General features: G+C 46.0%; 1 protein-coding gene across 4 annotated transcripts in view; it reads left to right on the forward strand.

Moving 5' to 3' along the window:
• Positions 1-5,124: 5,124 nt before the first annotated feature.
• Positions 5,125-25,820, forward strand: part of CHCHD6 (coiled-coil-helix-coiled-coil-helix domain containing 6) — a 241,147-nt gene continuing 220,451 nt past the window's right edge. For 3 of the 4 annotated variants that reach the window (XM_025377587.1, XM_025377588.1, XM_025377589.1), the window contains exon 1: positions 5,125-5,297. In XM_025377587.1, the coding sequence (XP_025233372.1) occupies positions 5,211-5,297 (87 nt within the window). In that variant the 5' untranslated portion in view covers positions 5,125-5,210. The remainder of the gene's footprint in view (positions 5,298-25,820) is intronic. The other variant, XM_025377586.1, reaches the window with a different exon arrangement.

A 25,820-nucleotide genomic window follows, 5' to 3' on the forward strand; every position in this document is an offset into this window, starting at 1 on the left:
GAAATTCTCCTGTCTCAGCCTCCTGGGACTACAGGCAAGCACTACCATGCCCAGCTAATTTTTGTATTTTTAGTAGAGATGGGGTTTTGCCATGTTGGCCAGTCTAGTCTCGAATTCCTGACCTCAAGTGATTCGCTTACCTCGGCCTCTCAAAGTGCTGGGATTTCAGGCATGAGCCACCATGCCTGGCCCCCTTTTGGCTTTTAACATGGACAAAGCAAATTACTTTTCCACTTCACCAGCCCTTCTCTTGTTGTTTGCTTCTGAAGAACCCAATTTAAGACAAGGCACCTCACACAACTGCCTCCTCCAGTACACCCTCCGTATTGGTTGCCAAAGTATTCGTTCCAAAAACAAAGTCTTTGAATGACAACAGCTGTTGCTAAATGAGATCCCTTAGTACCAAGCTCTCTGGACAAATACTCCAGGTAATGTCAGCAGCATTCTCACATCCTTCAGAAAACTGAGGTGCAGAGAGACTCCACAAATTGCCTGAGGGGCTAGTCTAGAAAAAGGCAGAACTCAGCCTTGTACCTCATCCCACATAAGCACCGTGCTGTCCTGCCGAAGAGCTGGGTCACGTGGTCACTTCCAGCTTTGAGGAAAGCTTTTTTTCCTTCCTCTTTTTTGTTCTGAAAATTTTCACATACATAAAACAGTGAAATAATAATATAGTGGATTCTAAGATACAGTCACCTAATGTTAATATTTCTCTTCCACACCATTTGAGTGTAACTTGTAAACATTATGGCACTCCACTCCTAAATATTTCAGCATGCATTTCCCAAGAACAAGAAGATGAACATTAATTCTACAGTATCATCTAGGACACTATTCCATATATAAAGCATTCCCAAAAAACCTAAGTATCTTTTGATAGCTTTCCTGTTGTTGGTGTTGTTGTTTTAGTTCAGGATCCAATTAGGATTCACTGATGCATTTCAGTGCTATGCTTCCTTCGTCTCTTTTTAAAATGTTTTATTATTTTGTTATTTTATTTTATTTTTTAGAGACAGGGTCTCACTGTGTCACCTAGCCTGGAGTGCAGTGGTCTAATTACGGCCCACTGTAGCCTTGACTTCCTAGGCTCAAGTACTCCTCTCACCTCAGCCTTCAGAGTAGCTCAGACTACAGGCACACACCACCACACCCAGCTAATTAAAAAAACTTTATTTTTTTAGAGATGGGATCTTGCTATGTTGCCCAGGCTAGTCTTGAACTCCTGGCCCCAAGTGATCCTGCCACTTTGGCCTCCCAAAGTTTTGGGATTACAGGTGTGAGCCACTTCTCCTGGCCTCCTTCGTCTTTTTTAAGCTATCTTTTTTTTTTTTTTTTGTTTTGTTTTCTATGACATTGACCTTTTGGAGCAGTCCAGGCCAGTTGTTTCCTAGGATGTCTCTGGGTTTGTCTGACTGTGTCCTCGCCATTAGATTCAGGTTACACTTTTGACGAGAATACTACACGGGAGATGTTTTGTGTTCCTTGTTGTATCACTTGGGGAGGGACATTGTGCCAAATGGTCCCACTATTTGAGATGCTAAATTTGGTCATTTGGTTAAGGTAGTGACTTCCAGGTGTCATCATTGTAATAGGTTTTCCCTTTGTAATAAATAAATCTGTGGTTGGGTGGGAGGGAAGGTGTTGTGACAGGTCCACTCATGGCTGCCTAGCACCCAGTTCCCACTTCCCTGCAACAGAACCCCAATTTCTTTTGCTGCAGGAAAAAATCAGCACAGATGTCTTCGTGGCCCTCTGAATACTCAGTGGCTGTTGGGCCCTGTGGCCAGGTATGATGGCTCATGCCTGTGATCCGAACACTTTAGGAGGCCAAGGTAATCCCAGTACATTGGGTGAATAGCCTGTTCCCCAACAATTTTTCCACTCAATGACTTTAATATCCTTTGACAATTTTTGCCTCATTCAGTTAATCCTCTGAAGGTGGAAAAATGGCAATTTAAAAAATATCAAATTCCCACTGTACTGGTTAGCTGGCATTTTTTTGCAAAGAAGAATCTCCCTACTCTCTTTCCCATTCTCTCTGTCACTCTCTCCCTCTCTTCCTCCCTCTCACTAGAATAGGCTAATGGATTTAAAACAATTAAATGTGCTATAAGCCATTACTCTTTCTATTCTTCTTGATGTTCAAGTTGTCCCACATCTGACTACTGGGAGCCTAGGAGGCAATTTTTTCTAATTGGGCACATGCCTGCACCCAGGAAATTGGGCTTCTGTTGTAGGGAAGGGGAAACTGGGTGCCAGGTAGCCACGAGCAAACCTGTCACAACACCTTCCCTCCCCAGGGCCTCAGTTTTTTGGGCCTTAGAACAGGGTAATAAAACTCCAGGATGATTCTGAGGACTCAATTAATTGGTTCTGGATTAACTGCCTGAAAATCATGTGTGCTTGTGCCCTGAAGCCTGGCACAAGGAAGGTCCTCAAAAAGCTCTGCTTCCCTTCCCCTCCTTTCCTTCACTTCCCTTGCCACTGCCTTTATCCTTCTCCTACTATGGATCAATAATGCTGCATTGTCTTCACCTGTTTGCTCCTCGGTTTTCTCATCTGTGAAGTGGGGATAAAGAACATATTGGTTGTCATGAGGCTCACCTATGCTGCTGTAAGTCTGTGAAATTCCAAGACTCCCCAAGGATTCTTCACAGTGGGAGTGAGGCCACACAGAGTCTCATGGTCACCTTTGGCTCCCACTTGTTTTGCTGAATTAGCTCAGCACAGATGTCTTGATGGCCCTCTGAATACTCGGTGGCTGTCGGGGACCCATGGCCAGGTGTGGTGGCTCACCCCTGTAATCCCAGCACTTTGGGAGGCCAAGGTGGGAGGGTTGCTTCAGCCCAGGAGTTCAAGACCAGCCTGGGCAACATAGCAAGACCCAGTCTCATATACATATACATATATATACACACACATATATATACACACACACACATATATATATATATGCCAGGTGTGGTGGCATGTACCTATAGTCCTGAGAGGCAGGAGGATTGCTTGAACCCAGGAGGTCGAAGCTGCTGTGAGCCATATTCGTGCCACTGCACTCCAGCCTGGGCAACAGAGTGAGACCATGTCTCAAAAAAAAAATTTAATTAGCACTTTGGGAGGCCGAGGCAGGCGGATCACAAGGTCAGGAGATCAAGACCATCCTGGCGAACATGGTGAAACCCCGTCTCTACTAAAAATACAAAAAAAATTTAGCTAGGCGTGGTGGCGGGCACCTGTAGTCCCAGCTACTCGGGAGGCTGAGGCAGGAGAATGGCATGAACCCAGGGGGTGGAGCTTGCACTGAGTGGAGATTACGCCAGTTCACTCCAACCTGGGTGACAGAGTGAGACTCTGTCTCAAAAAAAAAAAAAAAAAAAAAAACTAATTGACGAAGATTCTATATATTTAAGGTATACAATGTGATGGTTTGATATACATACACATTGTATAATGCTTATCACAATGAAATTAACACATCCTTCACCATCTACACCGTGCACTCGATCCTCAGAACTTGTTCATCTTTTTTTTTTTTTTTTGAGTTGCAGTCTTGCTCTGTCACCAGGGCTGGAGTGCAGTGGTGAGGTCCCACTCACTGGAACCTCCGCCTCCCAAGTTCAAGCAATTCTCCTGCTCAGCCTTTCAAGTAGTTGGGATTACAGGCACGTGCCACCACGCCTGACTAATTTTTTTTTTGTATTTTTAGTAGAGATGGGGTTTCATTATGTTGATCAGGCTGGTCTCAAACTCCTGAACTCGAATGATCTGCCTGCCTCAGTCTCTCAAAGTTCTGGGATTACAGGCATGAGCCACTGTGCCTGGCCAGAACTTGTTCATCTTATAACTAAAGTTTGTACCCTTTGACCATTTCCCCATTTCCCCACTTCCTAATCCCTGGTAAGAAAGGGGTGAGGAGGAGAGAATGATTGAGAGAGAGCAGTAAGGCTCTGAGATTGAGAATAGCTGAGGGTGAAGAAGCCAGTAAACATCCCAGAGCTGGTGTGAACATGGAATCTTTAGGAACAAAAGTATCTGCTAGTTTCATTCAAAATACTTTATTGGCACACCCCACTCCATCCAGGTTGCCAATAGGAGCTCCAAATACTTTTTGCCTTTTTCATGTAGCCATCTAGTTTTCCTCAGCTCGGCTTCAGGCGCACTTTTGCAAATCAAAGCCATTCAGCAACTCAGAGGAACAAAAAGGGGCTTAGTTGAAGGTAGCAGTGTCTGACTGGCAACCGTCTGTGTGCTCCCTTACACATAGGGTCCTGTGTAAGAAGCCTACACACAATGCCTGGCACACTGCATTCCACACATGGTATGTACACTCCTTGGGCAATGCCTCCTAAAGGCTTAGGACCATTCCCTGTCCTCCCGCGGCACCCACACTCAGATCCTGCCTCACAAGACCCGACATGATTTGGTTCTTCACCGCTCCTCTGCTCTCTTCTCACTTTCCAGCCATGGGATGGCCCCTCTTTCTCTTTTCCTGCCTGAGGCTCCCAGAAAACCTCTTTCCCTACCTTCTACATAAATCCTACTCTCCTTTGGGCTCAGTTCAAAGCTTCTGCCTCAGAAGTTGCTCTGGCCGCTGAAATTAAGAGGCCTCCTTCTGTTCATTTCACTCGTGGCATCACCATGCAGTTTTCCGTGTATCACCGTCAGTTTCCTTGCGTGCGTGTTTGGCCTTTCACTTGTTTCCCCTCCTTGCACTGTAAACCTCTCAAGGGCAGGACACTCGCTTTCTTGAGCGGCGCTGTCATGCTCTTCACGTGTATGCTGCATGAATGAAGCGGTGAACCCTCAGAAATTCGCCTCCAGATGAGCGCCTTGGCCTTCTCGGCGTCTCCTGGCCTTAGAACATCACCGTTGGCTCTCCCTCAAGTGTGAGCTCCCAAAGCGAGAACATGACCCTGTCCTGAACCCAGGCCGCCACTCCAGGGCCTCCGCGGGTACACATCTTCGGCCACAGCTTAACGCACTCTAGCAGGCGCAGACAGCCACGCCCCCACCCCTCCAGACGGAAGGACTGCAACCCCCACAAGGCACCGCGACTCAGCGCCACCCGATTGGTGAAGCCTCCGGCAGCGACCAATAGGACGTGGTTTTGTTGCCGTGTGCCGCGGCCGCGCGAGTCCTGGAAAGCGTTGTTGGCTCGGTTGCTCTGGAGCCGGGTCCGGGTCTGGTGGCTGCCCGCCCTCCAGCAGCTCGCCATGGGGAGCACGGAGAGCAGCGAGGGCCGTAGGGTGTCTTTCGGAGTGGACGAGGAGGAGCGGGTCCGGGTGCTGCAGGGTGTCCGGGTGAGCGACGCCGCCTGGGCCGGGGCGGGCGTGGAGGCCGCGGGCGGGCGGGGGAGGTGCGGGGCGGAGCGCGGGGCCGATGCTTCTTCCACGCGTGAGGGACGTGGGGCTTGGGAGACTCCTGGGGCTCAGGCCAGGAAGAGGCTGCACCGAGACGCGAGCCCGAGGCTGGCAGCCTTGTAGCTTCACGACACCGGCTTCAAAGAGGGAGGAGTGGAGAACGAGACAGGTGCGAGGCCCCTGGGACGCGAGGGACGCCCTGGCCACGTCCTGGCTTCGGTCGCTTAGTTTTTACGTTTCTTGAATTTGCGCCCGGCCTCCTAGCCAGTGTCCCCTCAGGTGCGCGCGTTCAGTTCTGGGTACGCGGTGCCTCCCACCTGGGCTTTGCCTGGGGAGTCAGCTCTTCCCCGCCGGTCTGTTCTCCACAGCACATCTGCGGGGCGCTGGAAGAACCATAGCTCAGATATGATCCCCTTCCCTGCCTGAAACCCTCCAGTGGGTTCCTAGCGCGCTTGGATATTGCCTTACTTGGTTCCAAAGCTGGCCGGTGCCAGCCGACCTCTGGGACTGCATCTCGGGCCATTTCCCTCGCGTGGCAACCGCACGTCGTCCCCAGCCTCAGGACCGCCGTGTTTTCCTGGAGGGTGCCGCTGGCTCAGCACAGGGTCTGTGCACCCGCTGTTCTCTCTCCTTCAGCTCTCCTTAAATCCCGCTCCTTCTTGTAATTCTTGTAGTTCAGCTATCCCCTGAGAATCCTTCCCTGACCACCCAATCTGAAGTAGCCTCCCACCCCCCGTCACACATTTATTATTTTCATAGCACTCATCACAATGATCACTTTTATTGGTAATTGTTTACTTGTTTATTGCATTTACCGCTAGAGTGTAAGCTTGTTGAGGCTAAGGTTCCTGCCTGATTGAAGACTGTCCCCAGAACCCAGAAGAATAAAAGCAGCCCTTATTGCAGGGTAGGGGCCATGCGTTGGACTAAACCCTGTATAAGTAACTGATTTAATTTTCAACAGCCCTGTTTAGCCCATTATTAAAGATTAAGGAGAACTAAGGCACTGAGAGGTGAAGGAACTGATCCAAGGTCATGTAAATAGTAAGTGGGAGAACTGGGATTGAAACAAGCCAATTCCGGGGCATATTGCTGTGCTCGGCCTCTTCCTACACCTGTGTCTACACCTGCAGGTGCTTTGTAAGTAACTGTGGAGAGATGAGTGAACCCAGTAAAGGGGACCAAGATTAAATGAAATGCACAGAGCTGGTTACAGGTGAATTAGTTAAGGAGGAATTAGGGAGGTGGCTTAGAAAGACAGACTTTAGGAGGTCTTGCAGGTGCTCATTAGCTGTGTGACCTTGGGTAAAAATCTCTTTTGAGCCTCAATGGCCACGTTTAAAAAAAAATGATGTGTATGTATCCTATGTACTGCCTAGGATAAGATGATTTCTGTGAAAGTGTTAAGGAAACGCACAGAGAGAGTGCTTTGAGGAGGCCTCTCTTCTTAGCCTAGCAGAGTACTTGGCACATTTGGGGCTTTTTAGGTGTTGTATAGTTTTGTTGACCTCCCTTGTGGCAAGGATTAAACAGGGGAGGAGATGGCTTGTGTTGGAAGGCCGAGAGGGAGGAACCTGAATTGGAATTTAGAAAGATAAGCTTGGCTCTGTTTGGGTGCTCTCACCCTTATGATTTGGTCTCCTGTTTTGGGGAATGTTGGAAAGTTAAGTTGGAGTCTTCAGAGGTTCAGGGGAGTGCCTTTGGGGGTGCCTTCTTCCAAGTTGATTGGAAACCTCATGTTTTTTGAGTGTTGTATAAGACAGGTACATTTTATTTCGAGTTCTCTTAAATACTTCTGCAACATATAAATTCTCTGTATTTAAAGATGGAGAATTGGGCTTAGAGGGGTTAAGGAATTTGCCCAAGGTGTTAACCTAAGTAACTTCTGGGACTTTAATTAAGATCTTTTGGGTGCAAAAAGCAAATTTTTCTCACTTCTCTAATTCCCTCCCCTCCCCACCCCACTGCCCATGATGTATGCAAGGCAGCCTGAAAATTTTGTGACAATACCCGCACCTGTCCTTACAGGGATGTTAGTGCCCCACTTAGTTTTAAAACTAGAAGGGACTTTGGTGACTGACTGCTTTCTTTTCCAGCTGGGCAAACTAATCAGAGAGAATAAATGACTTGTCCAGAGGTGCACAGTAAAGTGCACAGCCCCATGTAATGAGAGCCATGTCCTTCCTTCTGCTTGTGTTTGAAAGAGGAAAACTGAAGAAAGGAGGTGATGGTAATGAAGAAAGGATGTTTTGGTGTAGGGGCTTCTTCTGTTAGCAGAGTTGCTTGAGGGTTGAGGAATTCACCTTGTCTTTAGGTAAGTGAGTGAAAAAGATTGCCAGATCAACAAAACAGTTGCCAAAGTGAACAAATGAGTTAATTTAATGAGAGGCAGATGCCAAAGAAGAGCTGCCCCAGCTTCTTTAGAGCAAGTTGAATATTCTTAATGACGATTTGTATTTAATTCCTGAGGCCTGGTCCTAAAAAGTGTTCTAGTCCCTTTAAGATTAAGTATTAGTGGCCAGTAGTGGTGGCTCATGCCTATAATCTCAGCACTTTGGGAGGCCGAGGTGAGCAGATCACCTGAGGTCAGGGGTTCAAGACCAGTCTGGCCAACATGGTGAAACCCTGCCTCTACCAAAAATACAAAAGTTAGCTGGGCATGGTGGCACACACTTGTACACCCAGCTACTTGGGAGTCTGAGGCAGGAGAATCCTTGAATCCAGGAGGCGGAGGTTGCAGTGAGCCGAGATTGCGCCAGCCTGGGTGACAGAGAGTGACTCCATGTTAAAAAAAAAAAAAAAAAAAAGATTAAGTGCTAGGCCTTGCTAGTTTACATACTTAATTTGCATACATTCACAAAGTGTGTTCAAACCGTAATTCCATGGAAGGTAAAAGAAATTTAATGAATGCAAAATGCTGCAGTTATATTCAACTCCAGTTTTCAGAGCAAATGTATGAAATATGTAAAGATTTTGTTTCAACCAGTACATTTAACCTCGTCCTTCAGTAAGAGAAGGCATACATGGCAGTCATGTCCCATATGTGTCCACCTTCCCTCTTTTCCTCTCCACATGAGTTGCTGCCTTTGGTGATTCAGCTGACGTTGGTTGCTTGTGAGCATCCAGACACCTCACTGTTCACCAACCTTTTCCCCTTTCCCATCACTGAGCTCAATCCTGTTCCAGTCACTTGCATGTTCCCAGAGTCATTATCCCCTCCAGGCTTGATCAACTTTACCATCATGCATTGCTCCCATGAGGCTGATTCTGGACCACGACGGAGGGGAAGATCAGGAAGAATGTAGTCAGACACACAAGAGAGTCCCCCAGTGTGCCAGTGCCAGAGAGGCCGTGTGCCAGAGCGCTGTACCTGCAGCCGCCAGTTATTCCTCACCTCAGTGAATGTCCACTGTCTTCATGTTACTTGTCCAGCACTGGGCCTGGCCTTGCTGAGACAATGAGGGACAAAGCCGAGGACACTGTCATCATAGAGACCTCAGCCCAGTAGGGAGAATGGACCAGAAAAGAAGAGACACAGGCAAAAGACTCAAAGAGCTGCAAGAGCTAAGGAGGAAACAAAAAGTGTGCAAAGGCTACTGGGGCTGCCCACTTGAGGTGGGATGGTCAGGCAGTGCCTCTCAGGAGGAGATGTTGACTGTGGCCTAAGCCAGCCCTGTGAGGCATGTGCATATTCACTCTGTGCTAAGCACTGTGCCTGGTGTATTTGGAGCATCACCTCAGAAATTCCACATGCTTACCTTGTGAGGGGTCATTATCCCCATCTCAGAAGGGAGGAAACAGGTTCAGTGAGGTGAAGTAACCTAAGGTCACAGAGCTGGAACCTCAGGGTCTCTGACTCCTTAGCCCACGTGCTTGGCAGCCACAAGGAGGGTAGGATGCTTGAGGATGTGGCAGGTGGCGAGGCCAGACTCAGGGCCTAAATGCCAGGCAGGGCTGTGAACATGTTGTTCTGGAGGCCACACTGCAGTTCTCTGGTCAGGAGCAGAGCTTTGGAAAGGTTCTATCTGGTGACACTGATTTTTCTTTAAAAACAAAAAACAACAGGTTTAAGCCAGGTGCAGTAGTATGTACCTGTAGTCCCAGCTACATGGGAGGCTGAGGCAGGAGGATCACCTGAGTCCAGTGGTTTGAGTCCAACATAGCAAGACCCTATCTCTTGAAAAAAAAAAAAGTTTGAGATGCATTTTACATATTATAAAATTCACCCATTTCAATGCTTTTTAGTAAATTTACACAGAATTAGGCAACTGTCACCGCAATCTAATTATAGAACATTTACAAGACCTAAAAAGATGCCTTGACCTGTTTGTAATCACTCCCCATTCCCACTCCCAGTCCCAAGTAACCATTAATCCTGTTTCTCTATAAATTTACCTTTTCTGGATATTTCATAGATAGTCACCTCTTGGTCTTTCAATGACTTATCTATGGGTCATTGGTTCCAGGACCCCCATGGATACCAAAATCCTTGGGTGCTCAAGTCCCTTATAGAAAATGGTGTATTTGCATATAAACTACACACATTCTCCTGTATACTTTAAATTATCTCTAGATTACTTATAATACCCAGTGTAAACTTTATGTAAATAGTTGTTACACTGTGTTTTTAAAGATTTGTATTATTTTTTATTGGTATATTATCTTTTATTCCTTTTTCTCAAATGTTTTCCATTGGATCCATGGATATGGAGGACTGACTGTAAATGATTCATGCAGCGTTTATGTCTGGCTTCTTCCACTGAGCAAGTGTTTTTGATGTTGGTTCATTGATGTAGTAGTATATATCGATAGTCTATCCTTTTTATTGCTGAATGGTATCCTGTTTTATGTATGTACTGCATTTGGCTTATTCAGTCACCAGTTGAGGGCATTTGAATTTTTTCTACTTCTTGGTTATTGTGAGTAATGCTGCTATAAACATTTATGTATTATACAAGTTTTTTTGCAGACAAATGTTTTTAGTTCTCATGGATAGATACCTGAGAGTGGATTTGCTGGGTCATTCAGTTTATGAATTTTATGAATTGTCAGGTTTACTTTTTAAAGAAACTGCTGAACTGTTTGCTGAAGAAGCTGTACCATTTGATATTTCCACGAGCAATATATGGGATTCCAGTTTCTTCATATCTTCACCAACACTTGTTATTATGTTTGATTCGAGCAATTCTAGTGGCTGTGAAATTGTATCTCATCGTGGTTTGAATTTGCCTTTCCCTAATAACTAATGATGTTGAGCATCTCTTCATGTGCCTACCCATATATTTTCTTTGGTGAATTGTGTATTCAGATCTTTTGCCCATTTTTAATTGGATTATTTATCTTTTTATTATTGAGCTATAAGATATCTTTGTGCATAGTAGGTGTGTGTAGGTTATATGCAAATACTCTGCCATTTTATATAAGGGACTTGAGCATTCTCAGATGTTGGTATCCACAGAGGTCCTGACACCAATCCTACATGGATACCAAAGGATGACGGTCCTCAATTCTGCCATTGTAGGGGAAAGCAGCCATAGACAGTATGTTTAAGTGAATGGTTTTGACTGTGTTCCAAATAAAATTTATTTACAAAATCATGTGGTGGGTTGGATTTGGCTCAAGCACCAGAGTTTGCTGAATCCTGATCTAAATCGATGTTTGCAGCATGAGATCTCTTATTTCTCCAGGCTCTGTTGAAAAGATTATTCTTTCCCCATTGAATTACCTAGGAACCTTTGTGAAAATCCAGTGAACATAAATGTAAGGGTTTATTTCTGGACTTTCAGTTCTGTTCCATTGATCTTTATGTCTGTCCTTATGCCAATACCATGCTGTCATGCTGATTATTGTGGCTTTCTTTCAAAATTGGGATGTGTAAGGCCTCTAACTTTGTTCTTTTTCAAGATTGTTTTATCTGTTCTGTGTCCTTTGCATTTCTGAATACATTTTAGGATAAGTTTGTCAACTTCTGCAAAGAAGCTGACAGGGATTTTGATAGGATTTGTGTTGACACTATAGATTACTTTTGGGAGAATTGCTATTTTAGCAATATGGAGTCCGCTAATTAGTGAATATGAAGTATCTCTCCATTCATTAGATCTTTCTTAAGTTTTCTGAGGAGTGTTTTGTACTTTCAGTGTACAAGTCTCGTACTTCTTAAATGTATTCCCAAGCATTTTATTATTTTTGATGCTATTGTGAATGGAGTTGTTTTCTTACTTTTATTTTTCTTTTCATTTTCTTACTTTTATAGTTAGTTTCTGTATATTGACCTTATATCTTGCAACCTTGTTAGACTTATTTATTAGTTCAATTAGGGTTTTGTTTTGGGTAGATTTCTTAGGCCTTTTTACAGGTAGGATCATGTTGTTTGCAAATAAAGACTGACTTCTTTTCCAGTCTGGATGCCCTTTTTCTTGCCCTCTTGCTTTGGCTAGAATCTCCAGTACAATGCTGAATAGAAGTTGTGAATGTGAATGTCCTTGCCCCTTGTTCCTGAACTTAGGGAGAATGCTTTCAGTCTTCCATCATTATGTGTGTTAGGTGTAGGGTTTTTGTGGATGCCCCTTATCAGATTGATAACTTTATCTTTTAATAGTCACAGCCCCTGCTTTCTCTGTGTGCCTATGTCCTGTTTTTCTCTTATGAGCTCTAAGAGGGCAAATCCTGGATTTTCATGATAGTGTCTGCTCATTAGTATATACATGTTGGGTTACATGCTTGGATTAATGAATTGGCAGTCCTTCTCTAGCCAAGCTGGCGATCCTGTGGCAGCTGTGCATGAGAATCTTATTCTTCCAGGCTTTAACACACACTGTTCTGGATGTGTGCGGCAGACTTTGTTTTCTGTCACGTGGTTGCCTAGTGAAATGCTTCTGAGCTTGCCTTCTTGACTGTTTCAGCTTGAACATGGAAGTTCCTTATGATATGTTTTACATTATTACTTTTCCTTTTCTTTCTTTTGTTCCTGCTGGATGTTAACCTCTGTGCTTGGGTTCCTGTTCACCCTAGAATGTCTGCTTTTTGGTTGCAGCATTCATCTTAGTTGACTCGCTTAAAGGCAGTATGGTAAACAGAAAATCCCAGACCTGGACTGATGCCCTGACACTTCAGAAGGATGAGTCTTTCTCCTTATGTGCAAGATAGAGATATGATGTAGCATCTCCATGCACCCATTTAGCATAGACACTGCGAAGGGGTTGCATTATAGTTCTTCTCTGGTCTTTTACAGCTGTAAAGCTCACCTGGCTAACTGTTTGGATGAGTGCAGTTTGATGGAGCCCACATCAGGAATTGCCAGCTGGAAAGCCAGAAAACAGGCGGCCAACTTCTCTGCTACTTTTCAATGAAAAGTATCTGCTTCTGATTTCAAGTCCAGCAAACGGTTCTTGAGTTCACACTGTGTGCCGGTTTCTGGGCTAGCTGCTTTCACATGTGTTATTCTGTTTGATGCTCCTGAATCCATCACATCTTCTGACAAGTGCTGACGCATTAGAAAACAAGGTAAAGCAAATTCTGCAGGGAAGCACAGTGCTTTAGGTCTCTCTACCTTTTCCGTCTCAGCTGCTGAGGAGCGGAGGCTCATCTTAAAGACAGGATGGTTGAAGGCCCAGACACCTGCGTGTAGATTTCCCTCTGGTGCGCTCCATTTTTCTGCCTTGGAGGTTCTGAAACTCACTATGTGTGAGAATGACAGCAGGGGACTGTCTACACAACCACACTGTACTTTAGGTGCAGAAGGAATCACTCTCAAGGGTTTGGTTGAATGTCCTTTAAATTTTATCGTAATAGTAGTACAGTGTAACCAGTAATACAATCTAAATAGTACAATAGTTAAAAAGTTATTTCCACCTTCTGACTTCAGCATATGACCCTCATATATGATGAAATTCCATTACATTCCTCCTTTCTTGTATCACAGTACAATGTTGAAGGTCTCTGTATGTAAAAGATATATCTATAAAATAATATAAATGTAAGGTGGTTGTTAATTGTAACCCTTACTAGGCTCATCTCGGGCCAGTTCCCACATTTGGAAAGTAAAGGTGCTGCACTGGAAGGCAGCCTTGATCCTCCCAGGTTTCAAGTGCTGCCTTTTCCCTTTATTGGAAGGGGTCATTTCTGCTCTCCACAGTGGCACTGGTGTCCAGCATCAACCACCGTCTCTGCCCTTCCTGTGTCTGGTAGGAGCTTCTGACCTTTTCTGAGCCCGCTATCCCTTCTGCGCCCTGTTTCTGGCCATTCTCTTTCATCCTCATTTATGTACCCGTGACTTCTGGATTCTAAATATCCAACCCAGAGCTTTCCACATGCCCCTGCCAGCACCCCATGCATGTCCCATGGGTACATTTAATTGACTGTGTCCAAATGGGGCTCACCCACGTTTCTTCTCTGCCCCCTTGACCCTCATCTCTTCTGTTGTGAGTAGCTCTACTATCCAGTCCTTCATCCACATTCCTCTCTTTCTCTACATTCATGACAAGTCTTGAGCTTCACCTTCCAGCAGTTTCTCAGTTTTGTCCTCTCTTGTTTGTTCTTTCTATTCTCAGTTCAGGCCTACACTGTCTTCCCCTTGACCAGCTGAAAAATTGTTCTTTATTAGCTTGCTTCCTACAAATCTATACTTTCTGGTGCTACCAGGCTAATTTTTTTAAAAAGGTAAATTTTACTTTTGAACAGGTTTCCTGCAGATGGTCATTAAATGCAGACAGTTGAAAAGGAGGTGCCCAGGGAAAAGCCCATCTCCCTTCTGCTGTGTTTTGTCGGTCCTGCTCCCAGAGGCAGCCCGTGACCAGCTTCTCGTGTCCCAGGGACTGTTCAGAGTTGAGACTGATTGTGTCGCGTCCTTTCATGTCTCTCCCTTGCCTCTCAGTTAAAGGCATGTTTCCTCCATGTGTGGGGGCCACTTTCTGCCTTCACTGTGCCTCCCTGCAGGGACACTTGCTCCTGCGGGACCTTAAGCTGCTTCATGCATGTGTGCCTGTGATTCTCCTCCCCTCCTGGCTGGCCAAGTGCAAGTGTTGCCTTCAGAAGGAGCCTTCGGTGGTGTCCTCTGCAGACTCTGTGCTCTCCTCCCAGGGCTTACTGCCCTGGGCTGAAATGATCTATTCCACACTTACTTCCTTACTGCCCCATGAACAGGGGCCACATATTCTTCATCTCTCTGTCCTCAGCACCTAAGCCAGAGCTTGGCACAAGTCAATAAAATTCTTGTTGGATAAACTTTTAAGCCACTGGCTCAGTTTTTCTTGCCTCAAACTATGAGTCCAGAAACTTAATGATATTAATTGATTTTAAGTAATTGCTACCATTTAAAAGTTGGGAGGCTTTACATAAAATTGATTTTTAACTTTCTTTGAGGAACAAATGGAAAGTCTGCCATTCTCATATGGCAGCACTTTGCTGGAGTCGTGAGGTGGCTACGCTCTTCATGTGGCCATGCAGTCTCACCACAGTTACACCATGGTATCCTTGCACGGTGCTTTATACATTTTATTTTTTAAAATCAGGCCTGTTTTATTTGTTTCCACCACCTGCCCAACTCCTATGGGCATTTGTGTGTGCCATGCTTGGTGTAGGAGGTCTCCGAGGGCTCTTCTTGTTCTGCCTTTCTGGGATTGACATCTGTGGTGAGCAGCCGGTGCATCTAATTTCAGCTCATAGAAAACTGAAGAGCTAGGGAACAAAATCTCCAAGGCAACAGCCTTAGGCAAGGGGGTGATCTTTTTCGGATCACGGGGTTGGGCAACACCTCTACATAGATTGGGGTGTTGGGAATTGGGGTGTTGGCACCAGGAGCTGACAGGCTGAGTGTCTGGGAAGCCTGTCCTTTTGAAACTGGCCGTGTTGGCACTGTCGTGGTGCTAGGCCTACCCTAGCCCACACTGCCTGCTTGCTGTAGGTCTGAGCTGATTTTATCTCTTCCTGGTTTTCCAGTGCCTGGCACCCAGCAGGCCCTCGGAAAACACTGCTTTGAGTAGATGGAGTATGGCTGCGTAGGCCTGTCTTGGCTGCTGACCCACTGTATAACTTTGGGAAGTCACTCTCTGTACATCACTGTCTTCATCTTTGGAGTGAGGACGATGACACCGCTTCTGCCTGTGATGCCTCGCTTTGTAAACTGTGTGAACTTTCAACGCAAAGAATAATGCTTGAACTGCTTCCCCATTGTGCCTTCCCAAATGTGCCTAGGTAGTTAACATTTTTAAGGCTAAAAACATGCTCATTTTCACCTTGACACTCAATTAGTTTTTATAGTAGGTTGTCTGTTTTGTGAGTATACGGATGCTCCACCCGTCCATCTTCCTGGGGCTCCATAAAGCAGTGGGTGGGGGAAGTGGGAACTGCAAATCATTCTATTGTTTCCCAGTCTTCCCTTCTATGAAAAGGGTTACTTGTCACCTCAGAGCAGCTCCATGTTATTGCCTTTACTTGTGCAGGGGTCCCTGTTAAGTGTCCAGGGTTTGGATTTGAGTCTTGGCCCTAGCACTTCCCACGTTTCACCTCCCCGACTCTAGTTTCTTCATCTGTAAAATGGCGGCTGCTGTACAGGGATTACCCTTACCCGGAGCCTGGCATATGGAGTGTGCTCTAGGATCAGCAAGTCAGGGTCGTTTTTGTCATTAGCCTTAAATAGGCACCCTTATCACTCTTGGGTTGCGGTCTTCTCTTCTAGCCGTGAGCTTTGCTGCCTGCCTCTGGAGTGTGGGGAAATTACATTCTTACTCTGGCCTGCCCTAGGCTCTCATATGCCAGGGATTCCCTAACATCTTTCTAGAGAGGTAGCCTCTTGCATCTTCCTGTGCAGCCTGTTTGCCTGTGGAACAGAGCTGCATGGATGGACTTGGAACATGACACACAGAGCTCAATAATGTGGCTCAATAACGATGCCTGCCTCTTTCCCGCGAGCCAGACTCAGGACCTTGCTATCAGTTTTCCCCCATCCCTGTTACTTTAGGAGTTTTTCTTCTTGTGGAATGCATCTTATTTTTAAATGCCAGCTGGTCACAATTTCTCATGAATCCTTTCAGAATTTTCCCAAGGCCGTGGATACAAGTGGACTCTTTCTGCAAGTACAAATGAGATCACGCTATTCCGTCCATTCCCTTTTCCTCTTACCTGTGCATTCAGTCAGATGGTCTAAATAGTTTTACTTCCTTGGTGTCTTTTGTATCCATTCCGTCCCTGTCACTGCTTCAGTTGTCACACTTCTCAGTGCTCCTCCTCCTGATTTGCACTGTTGTGGTGGTGCCCCTGCTACCAGCCCCTTCGTCATCTCAGTCTCACCTCCTGCTCTGCCAGATCTTCCTGTGCAAAGAGAAGACTGACCACGTCCCTGCTTGTAGCCTTCACTGATTCCCAGTTCCAGCTTCCTTGACTTGCCATCCAAGGCCCTTGACAGGTGGCACTCCAGCAGCTCCAGAAGCTCCTCACACCTGATGTTTTCATGTCCCTGCCAGACTGAGCCATGGTGCTCCTTGGAGCTCCCTCCCTTCCGTGCCTTTGCTCATGCCACGCCTCTCTCTGGAACGCCACCTTCTGCTCACACCTTTTCTCTGCCATCGTCTCTTCAGGCCCGATTCAAGCTATCTCCCTTCTCTCCTTTGTAGCTGGAACTCAGAGTTCCATTGTTGAACCTCCTGGGCCCTTAGCAGGGCTGCTCGTATCTACTGCTCAGTGGCTTGTCTTCTCTCCCTGTGTGTCTGTCTGTTCCACCCTGCTTGACCGTGAGTTCTTCGAGTAGAAGGGTCAGGGATGTCATATCTTTATGTACTCCATCGTGCTAGTGCCATGTTATGGACCCGGGCCTCTAATAAATATTTAATTCATGTGGTTCACAAACATTTGAGTGTCTCCAGTGTGCTAAGCCCTGAAGATACAGCAGGAGCATCATGGAATCCCTGTGCCCATGGAACCGCTGTGCTGTTGGAATGAAGATAAAGAAGTGCTTGGGGTCTGTTGTGCCAGGTGGTCATAAGTGCTGCGAGGAAAGCAAAGCAGAGTAAGGGGAGGTGCTGGCAGGGGTGAGGTCGATAGGGGGCTGGTTCCAGACAGGGGAGTCGGGGAAATGCATGCAGTCCCCTTTGAGGCTGAGCCTGCTGAGAGTCAGTTGGTTCCCTGGCCTTTCTGCAGCAATCTTGGCCCCTCTGCTTTTTATCGCTTTAGCTTCTGTGGTGTTTGTCCCTTCTAGGGGCCATTCTAGGCAGTGAGTGCTGCTTAGCAGGTGCATCTCCCCTTGCTCTTGCTGTTGAGGGGACAGCCGGCTGCCCTCAGAGCAGAGCAGCACAGCAGTTAAGCATACAGGCCCGGGGTCAGGCGGCTTTCCCTGCAATCAGGCTTTGGTCCTGCAGCTTCATGGGCTGGGCAAGTTCTTTAACCTCTCTCTACCTTGTTTTCCTCAAGTAGAAGGTGGGTGTGGCATTGTGAGGATTAGTGAGATGGTCTGTGCACAGTGAGTGCTGGATGAATGTTAATCAGTAGGTAGGTAGCGTTAGTAAGGTGGCACAACTCAGTTACAATCACGACTTTCATCCTCATGACCTTATATCATGACCTTATATTGGGTCAGCTGCACGCTGCTCACTCCTGTCCTTGTTCATTCAGTTGTTGATAATACCTACTTGAGATTTTTAAGATGGCACCTTTCTCCTTACAACCTTTTAGTCGCGAGGTGGCCATGTGACTTACTCATAGACCTGTATGGTTTAATAAAGAAACCCATATGGTGGCATGCACCTATAGTCCTGGCTACTCAGGAGGCAGAGGCAGGAGGATCCATTGGGCCCAGGAGTTCAAGACCACCTGGGCAACATAGGGAGGCCTTATCTCTAAAAAAAAAAGAAAGAAAGAAAGAAAGAAAGCTGTAGTCCTTTGGGAACTTGCCTGTAAGTTCACAGTTGCTTTTGGGTGAAGGCAACATTTTGGTTAGGGTCAAATTTTGGTTTCTTCCTTGGAAGGAAGTGGAATCTGGGTTACAAATGCATTTGTTAAGGTGGAAGTGCTGAGGGGGGTGTGTGTGTGTGTGGCTGGGGGTTGGGGGGGCTTAGATTGAGGCTTGGGCCTCTCCCTGGCCTGGCCTTGCATCTGACTCAGACTGTCTATGGGCCTTCCCCACTCTGCACGCCTTCCCACCCTCCATCATGGAGCTTGTAGGGCAAGGACTGTGGGCTGGAGAGGGGAGGAGAGAGAGTCTCTTCCTGGACTCTACTTTGTCATCAGAGACTTGTGGAGGTGCCATCCAAGTGTGCCAGGGTAGTGGCAGGGAAGAGGCTCCTCTCCTTGGCGTCCCCTTGTTACTCCAGGGTGAGGGTTGGTTCAGGTTTGAGCCACAGGATGTCAGAGCTGGAGGGCGCTTTAAAAAGAATCTGTGCAATTTAATTTTGTGTACAATATGGACAAGCTGAGAAGAGACTTACTCAAGGTTGCAGAGTTACACGGAGAGCACTTAGAACAGTGCTGATGGTCTGTGGCAAATGCTAACTGTTGTTATTATTGCTGAACTCATATATTTTTATGTACCCAATATGTGCCTGGTATGGATTATAATTAATATTTGTGTAGCACTCTGCAGTTTTCACTTAATAGCTAATATCATTTGCATTGTACCAACTGCTTTCTGTAGATTGCTTCATTTAATCCTGGAAATCATTGTAAAGTCTGTACCATTAATTCTTTCCATCTAACAGATGAGGAAACTGACTTCGAGCTAAGAAGTTCCCTGGCCAAGGTCACACAGCTGGTATGCAGCTTAGCTGGGATTCAAACCTGGGATGGTCCGACTGCAAAGCACTGAGTTCCTGAGCTGCGCCACAGCCAGGCCAGCCTTGAGGGAGGCTCCATTTTCTAGGTGGGGACAGTGAAGCTCAGAGAAGCTAACAAATTGGGGCAGCAACATGCAGCTGGAGGGTAGGCAGAGCTCCTCCTCCCCTGCACTGCTCTATGTTAGCCCTCTGTCCACTGACCACACAGGACCTCCTGGCCAGCTCTGATGGCACTGTGACCAGTGGGCTGTGGCACCAAGCACCCAGTCCCGTCTGGCTCCGGAGGCCTCCCCTCTGGTTCTGTTGGTGCGGGGAGCACTGTCCAGATGGTGTTTATTCTCACATGACTGCTGTGTGTGTATGTATATTTGTTGATTAAAAATATTACTTGCTGTATTTTGTGGCAACATAAAAAAAATTACAAATCTCTCAATGCCAACAAGAATCTTGCCAATGTTTTCATTAACCTCTTACAAACCGAGCCATGTGGTTCCATTCCCGCCCCCTGGGGTTGCACCTGGCAAATCTGAGCCCCCCGCTCACCTGCGCAGAACCCCCGCCATATCCGCCTCATGCCCTTGGATCAGATGTGAATGCCTTACCCTGGTCGACTAGGGTCTGGCCTTTGCCTACCCCTCTGGCCTGATTGTCTGGTCCCTTCGTTTCATTCACTGTCCTCTGGCCTGCTGGCCTTCTGTGGGGCCCTTGGACATGCCAGACTCAGTCCTTCTTAGAGACTGCACTTCTCCCCTCTGCTGGAACTAGGTTTCAGGATGTACGTGTGGTTGAGCACCTCATCCCTGGGTGGGCGTCTTAACAGGAATGTCATGGCTAAGTAGCCTTCCCCGGTGCGTGCGGCTTCCCTGCGCCCCTGCCCTGCATGCTGCCATCACTTTATGATAGTCGTTTCTACTTTCATAGATAGCACCAATCACTAGTGCACCTTGTTGGTTCTTCAGCATATGTTTAAGCATTTCTGAAGTGGGGATGTTGTGTATGATAGGAGGAATGTTAGTTCCACTAGAGTTTTTGTCTTTCATCAGGCCGTGTAAAATAATGGTAAGGTTTACAGTTGCTGGTGTCCTGGCTTAGGTGAGGGAGGACATGGGAAACAGTGTATTTACTGTGTATCGTCTCTCACCTGCCATCTGAATGTGAGCTCCAGAAACTCAGGGGCTGTGTCACTCCCTTTCAGTGCTCTTCCTCACTGCTTCTAGTGCATTGCCATCACAGTAAGTGCCTCATAAAGAGGGAGAGTGGGCCATGGCTGTGGTGCCCTTGTCTGTTTGCCTGTGGACAGGGTGCTTCCTCTGCTCCTTGCCTGGGCTGCACTATCAGAGTCTTATTATTATTATTGTTTTTTGAGACAGAGTTTCACTGTTATTGTCCAGACTGGAGTGCAATGGTGTGATCTCAGCTTACTGCAACCTCCACCTTCCAGGGTCAAATGAATCTCCTGCCTCAGCCTCCTGAGTAGCTGGGATTACAGGCGCCCACCACCACGCCCGGCTAATTTTTGTATTTTTAGTAGAGATGTGGGTTTCACCATGTGGAACAGGCTGGTCTTGAACTCCTGACCTCATGTGATCCACCTGCCTCGGCCTCCCAAAGTGCTGGGATTAGAGGCGTGAGCCACTACGCCCAGCCAAGAGTCTTTTGCATGGCAGGGCCTGGTCTTCCCAGTCACGCAGCCCTTTTCCGTGGTGTGGTGTGGATTAGGACATCGTCAGCTGTGACTGCCATTGTCATGTAGATCACACGTGTCATGGTTGCCTCGTCCTCACCTGCATAGATCCCAGGATCCCTGAGGTTCATTCCTCAGTGCTGACCTCCCTCAGGACACCCAGCAGGAGTTTTCAGTCCCTCAGGCACCTGGTGCATTCCACATGGTCCACTCTGAGATGGGGGGTGCTGTCTAGTCGTGTGCTGGTAAATTTCTAACTGGCTCTGCCCTTCATCTCCCTCAAAGGGCCTGGTTTGTAGCATTGGCCAGTTTCTATGGTGGATATACCACCGTGGCCAATTTCAGACTACTGTCATGAAGTCAACCAGCACATGTTTCCTGAAAATTTAAAAATGAGCTCTTAGCCAGTTTCAGCCACCATTCGGATGCCCAGATCTTTTCATTCAGCCTGTGTTCCTTGAAGTGCTGGCTTCAGGAAGTTCCCTGAAGTGTTCCCTCTTGAGTGCTGGCTCTGTGTCCCCACCTACAGAGAAGGATGTTCCATGTTGCTACTGCTGTCACCTTGCACCCAGCCTGGTGTCCTGTTTCTACCCTCAGCATGTGGCTGAGTGCTTACTGGGAACTTGGGGCTTTAGATGTTTCTCCTCATTCTCCCATACACTGACTCATTCAGGGTCTTAGTTGCTACAGCTGCAAAAAAGGAACAAATGAGCAAACTTGGGAAGGGAAGGTTTCTCCCTTTTACAAAGGGGGAATTTTTTTTCTTTTCTTTTTCTTTTTTTTTTTTTGGGGGGACAGAGCCTCACACTGTCACCCAGGCTGGAGTTCAGTGGTGCGAGCTCAGCTCACTGCAAGCTCCGCCTCCCGGGTTCATACCATTCTCCTGCCTCAGCCTCCCGTGTAGCTGGGACTACAGGCGCCTGCCACCATGCCCGGCTAATTTTTTGTATTTTTAGTAGAGACGGGTTTCACCGTGTTAGCCAGGAAAGGTCTCAATCTCCCAACCTCGTGATCCGCCCGCCTTGGCCTCTCAAAGTGCTAGGATTACAGGCGTGAGCCACCGTGCCTGGCCCTACAATGTGGGATTTTTGTATTTACCTACAATCAAACGGATCTGCTGCCTTCTTAGAATAATTTTCTTAATTTCCCGCCCTTTTTTGTTATTCTCACGCAAGTTATTCCATGAACTTGAGCTCAAAGCTCCTTTTCTTCAACTCTGTGCTCTCGTTCATTCCCCGCAGTCAGGGCAGCCACCAGACGAGCTTTTCATCCCACCTCCCATGCAGGCCATAATGTTTCCTTGCTCACAAACTTTCAGCATCTCCTCGGGATGGTTGGACCTCTCCCTCTGCCTGACTTCCAAACTTCTTTCTGTGCCGGCTTCATCCAAGTCCTTCCACCCCACGCCTTCCAAAGTGAACCTATGGTGCCAGGCGCACAGTCTCTTTCTGTCTGTGCCTCTTCCCCAGTGCCCTGCCCTAGGCTGTGAGACTTTTGTCTTCCGCAGACACCGCCACTTCTCCTGTGTCTAAGTCAGCTCCTGCCCTAGGGAACCCATCCGTCTCTTGGCTGCTTCTGGCCACTGGAATGTTCCGGCCCTTGTGCTGTTCTCAGTGACTTCCTGACCGGGCTGCTTCTCTTTGATTTTGATGTTCTCTCACTTTTTATTTGTAACAGCTCTATTGAGATGTGATTCACGTGCTGTACAATTCACCCATTTAAAGCATGTGATTTCATAGTTTTTAGTGTATTCACAGGTATGTGTGATCATTGCCACAATCATTTTTAGAACATTTTCATCACGCCCACCTCCCACCCTCCCCACCAAATCCTACTTACCCTGTAGATATCAGCCCCCACCCCTGTCCCTGCATTTCCCCAAGCCCAAGGCAGTCACGAATCTACTTTTGTGTCTAGAGATTTGCCTGTTGTGGACGTATCCTATAATACGCCACACAGTGTGGCCTTTTGGGTCTGACTGCTTTCAAGGTTCCTCCATGTTGTAATGTGTCAGTAGTTCATTCCCTTTTATGGCTGAATAATACTCTATTGTATAGATATACTTCATTTTACTTATCCATTCGTTGGTTGATGAACATTCGGGTCCTTTCTGTTTTTTGGCTGTTGCAGATAGTGCTGATGTGAATACATGTTTTCATTTGTCTTTAGTATATAGTGAGGAGTGGAATTGTAATATCAAGTGGTAACTCTCCACATCCTCGCAAATACTTATTATAATTTGACTTTAAAAATTTATTTATTTATTTAGAGACAGAGCCTCACCTGTTGTCCAGGCTGGAGTGCAGTGGTGCAGTCATAGCTTGCTGTAACCATGACTTCCTAGGCTCAAGCGATCCTTTTGCCTCAGCCTCCCAAGAAGCTACGACTGCAGGCACATGGCACCACACCTGGCTAATTTAAAAAAAAATTTTTTTTAGAGAAAGGGCCTCAACTGTGTTGCCCAGGCTGGTCTCAAACTCCTGGTCTCAAGTGATCCTCTTGCCTCGGCCCTCCACAGTGCTAGGATTACAGACGTGAGCCACTATGGCTGACCCTTACAAGTTGATCTTTTAATTATAGCCATCCTCGTGGGTGTGATGTGGTGCCTTACTGTGGTTTAAACCCATGTTTCTCTAGAGACTAATGATGTTGAGCATCTTTTCATGTGCTTATTGACCATTTGTATATCTTCTTTGGAAAAATTTCTATGTAGATCCTTTGCCTATTTTTAAATAGGATTATTTTTCATTTTATTATTCAATTCTGGGCGGTGTTTATATATTTTAGATAAAAGTTCCTTATCAGGTATGTGATTTGTAAATATTTTCTCCCATTCTGTGGGTTGTCTTTTCAGTTGCCCTATGGTGTCATTTGGTACTCAAAACTTTAAAATTTTGAAAAAGTCCAGTTATTTATTTATTTCATTGCTCATGCTTTTGGTGTCACCTCTAAGAATGTATTGCCAAAGCAAAGGTCATAATAATTTAGCCCTCTGGTTTCTTTTCTTTTTTTTTTTTTTCTGTCGCCCAGGCTGGAGTGCAGTGGCCGGATCTCAGCTCACTGCAAGCTCCACTTCCCATAGCCCTCTGTTTTCTAATAAGAGTTTTATAGTTTTAGCTCTTAACGTTTAGGTCTCAGATCTGTTTTGTATTAATTTTTGTATATGGTGTAAGGTAGGTGTGCAACTATATTATTTTGCAAGGGATATCCAATTATCCCAGCATCATTGGTTGAAGAGACTGCTCTTTCCCCACTGAACTGTCTTGGCACCCTTGTTGAAATCAATTGACCAAGAGGTAAAGGTTTCTTTATGGACTCCTTATTCCCTTCCATTGATACGTTTGGTCTTCTCTTGTCATATGTCATTAACTAGCTATTTGATTTGTATATATCTTAAATACTACAGGGACTTTGTTATTATTATTATTATTACAATCTTTGGTTACTAAGGAAATGTTCATGGTAAAAAATTAAGACACAAAAGTACCAAAAGTGAAAATCCTGCCGCAGTTGCTCCTGTCCCCACTTGCAGGACCTCATCCTCTGAGTACTTTGCTAAGCAGTTTTGTAGATTTCTCCCAGAGCAGATCTGTATATGTGTCTTACGTGCATGCATGTGAAATCCAAATGCAATTCACACTTGTGGAAATGCGTATGTGGATACGCATATATTCAAATTCAGCAACATTTATATTTGTATGTCTGCATTATTTTTTACAAAATTGAGATGTACAAAAAATTCGACGACTTTTTAAACAATCAGCAGTGTATCTCATGTGTCTTCCATGACAGTGTATATGTATTCTACCTTGTTCTTTCTTAATGGGTCCATAAAATTCCATAGGGTGTATACGCCAGGATTTCCTCAATCAGTTCTCTATCATTGGATGTTTATGTGGTTTCCTTTTCTTTTTTCCCTATTTCCTCCAGTGTCACAGTGAGTGTCCTTCCACATGCCTCTGTGTACATGGGGGAGTACTTTTCTCAATGAGATATTCTGGAAGTGGAGTTGCTGATCATGTCTTTTGTCTTACAGTAATTTTTAATGTCTTTCCCTCAGCTGTGCTTTATGATGCCTTGCACATATTAGGCACTTAATAAATATTTACTAAAGTGAATGCTTAAGGATTTTTATCCTGGATTGATCCCCAGCTTGCTGTTTCATTTTAGTAAACTGTTTTATGACACCCTTAGGCCTATTTCACATCCTCTAAAATGAATGAGAGTTTTGGTTATCCAGTCTTCATTAGGGGAACTGAGGTGAAATTAGTCAAGCAGTATTTTGATTATCTGCTGTATGTGTGGCCCTGGAGGTGTACAGAGATAAGTGAGATGCAGGCTTAGCCCTCAAGGTATTTAAAAACCATCAGGATAGGCAGGCGGGAGAGGCAGGCGGGAGGTGTAAGTACTTCTCTGAGAAGCACATGTGTGTTGTCGGGGGGCTCAGAGGAAGGGAAGAGGTGGTACTGGCACACCTCAGAGGTGGTGCAGGCATGGCTCCAGATACCACAGTACAGCGGATGTCAAAATAAAGCAAATCATGAACTTTTTGGTTTCCTAGTTGTATGTAAGAGTTGCGTTTACACTATACTGTAGTCTCAAGTGTAGACTAACATTATGCCTAAAAAGTGTATATACCTTAATTAGAAATACTTTATTGGCAAAATATGCTAATGATCATCCGAGCCTTTAGCGAGTCATAATCTTTTTGCTAGTGGGGGGTCTTGCCTACGTGTTGATGGCTGCTGACTGATCTGTATGGTGGTTGCCGAAGGTGGGGTTGACTGTGGAGGTTTTACACAATAAGACAACAATGAGTTTGCCATGTCGATCAGCTCTTCCTCTCACAAAAGATTCCTCTGTAGCATACGATGCTATTTGATAGCATTTAACCCACAGTAGAACTCCTTTCACAACTGGAGTCAGTTCTCTAAAACCCTGCTGCTCGACTCTGTCAACTAAGTTTGTGATCCTATTCTAAATCCTTTGTTGTCATTTCAACAGTGTTCGCAGCATCTT

This window comes from Theropithecus gelada, chromosome 2 (assembly GCF_003255815.1).
Source record: "Theropithecus gelada isolate Dixy chromosome 2, Tgel_1.0, whole genome shotgun sequence".
NCBI lineage: Eukaryota > Metazoa > Chordata > Mammalia > Primates > Cercopithecidae > Theropithecus > Theropithecus gelada.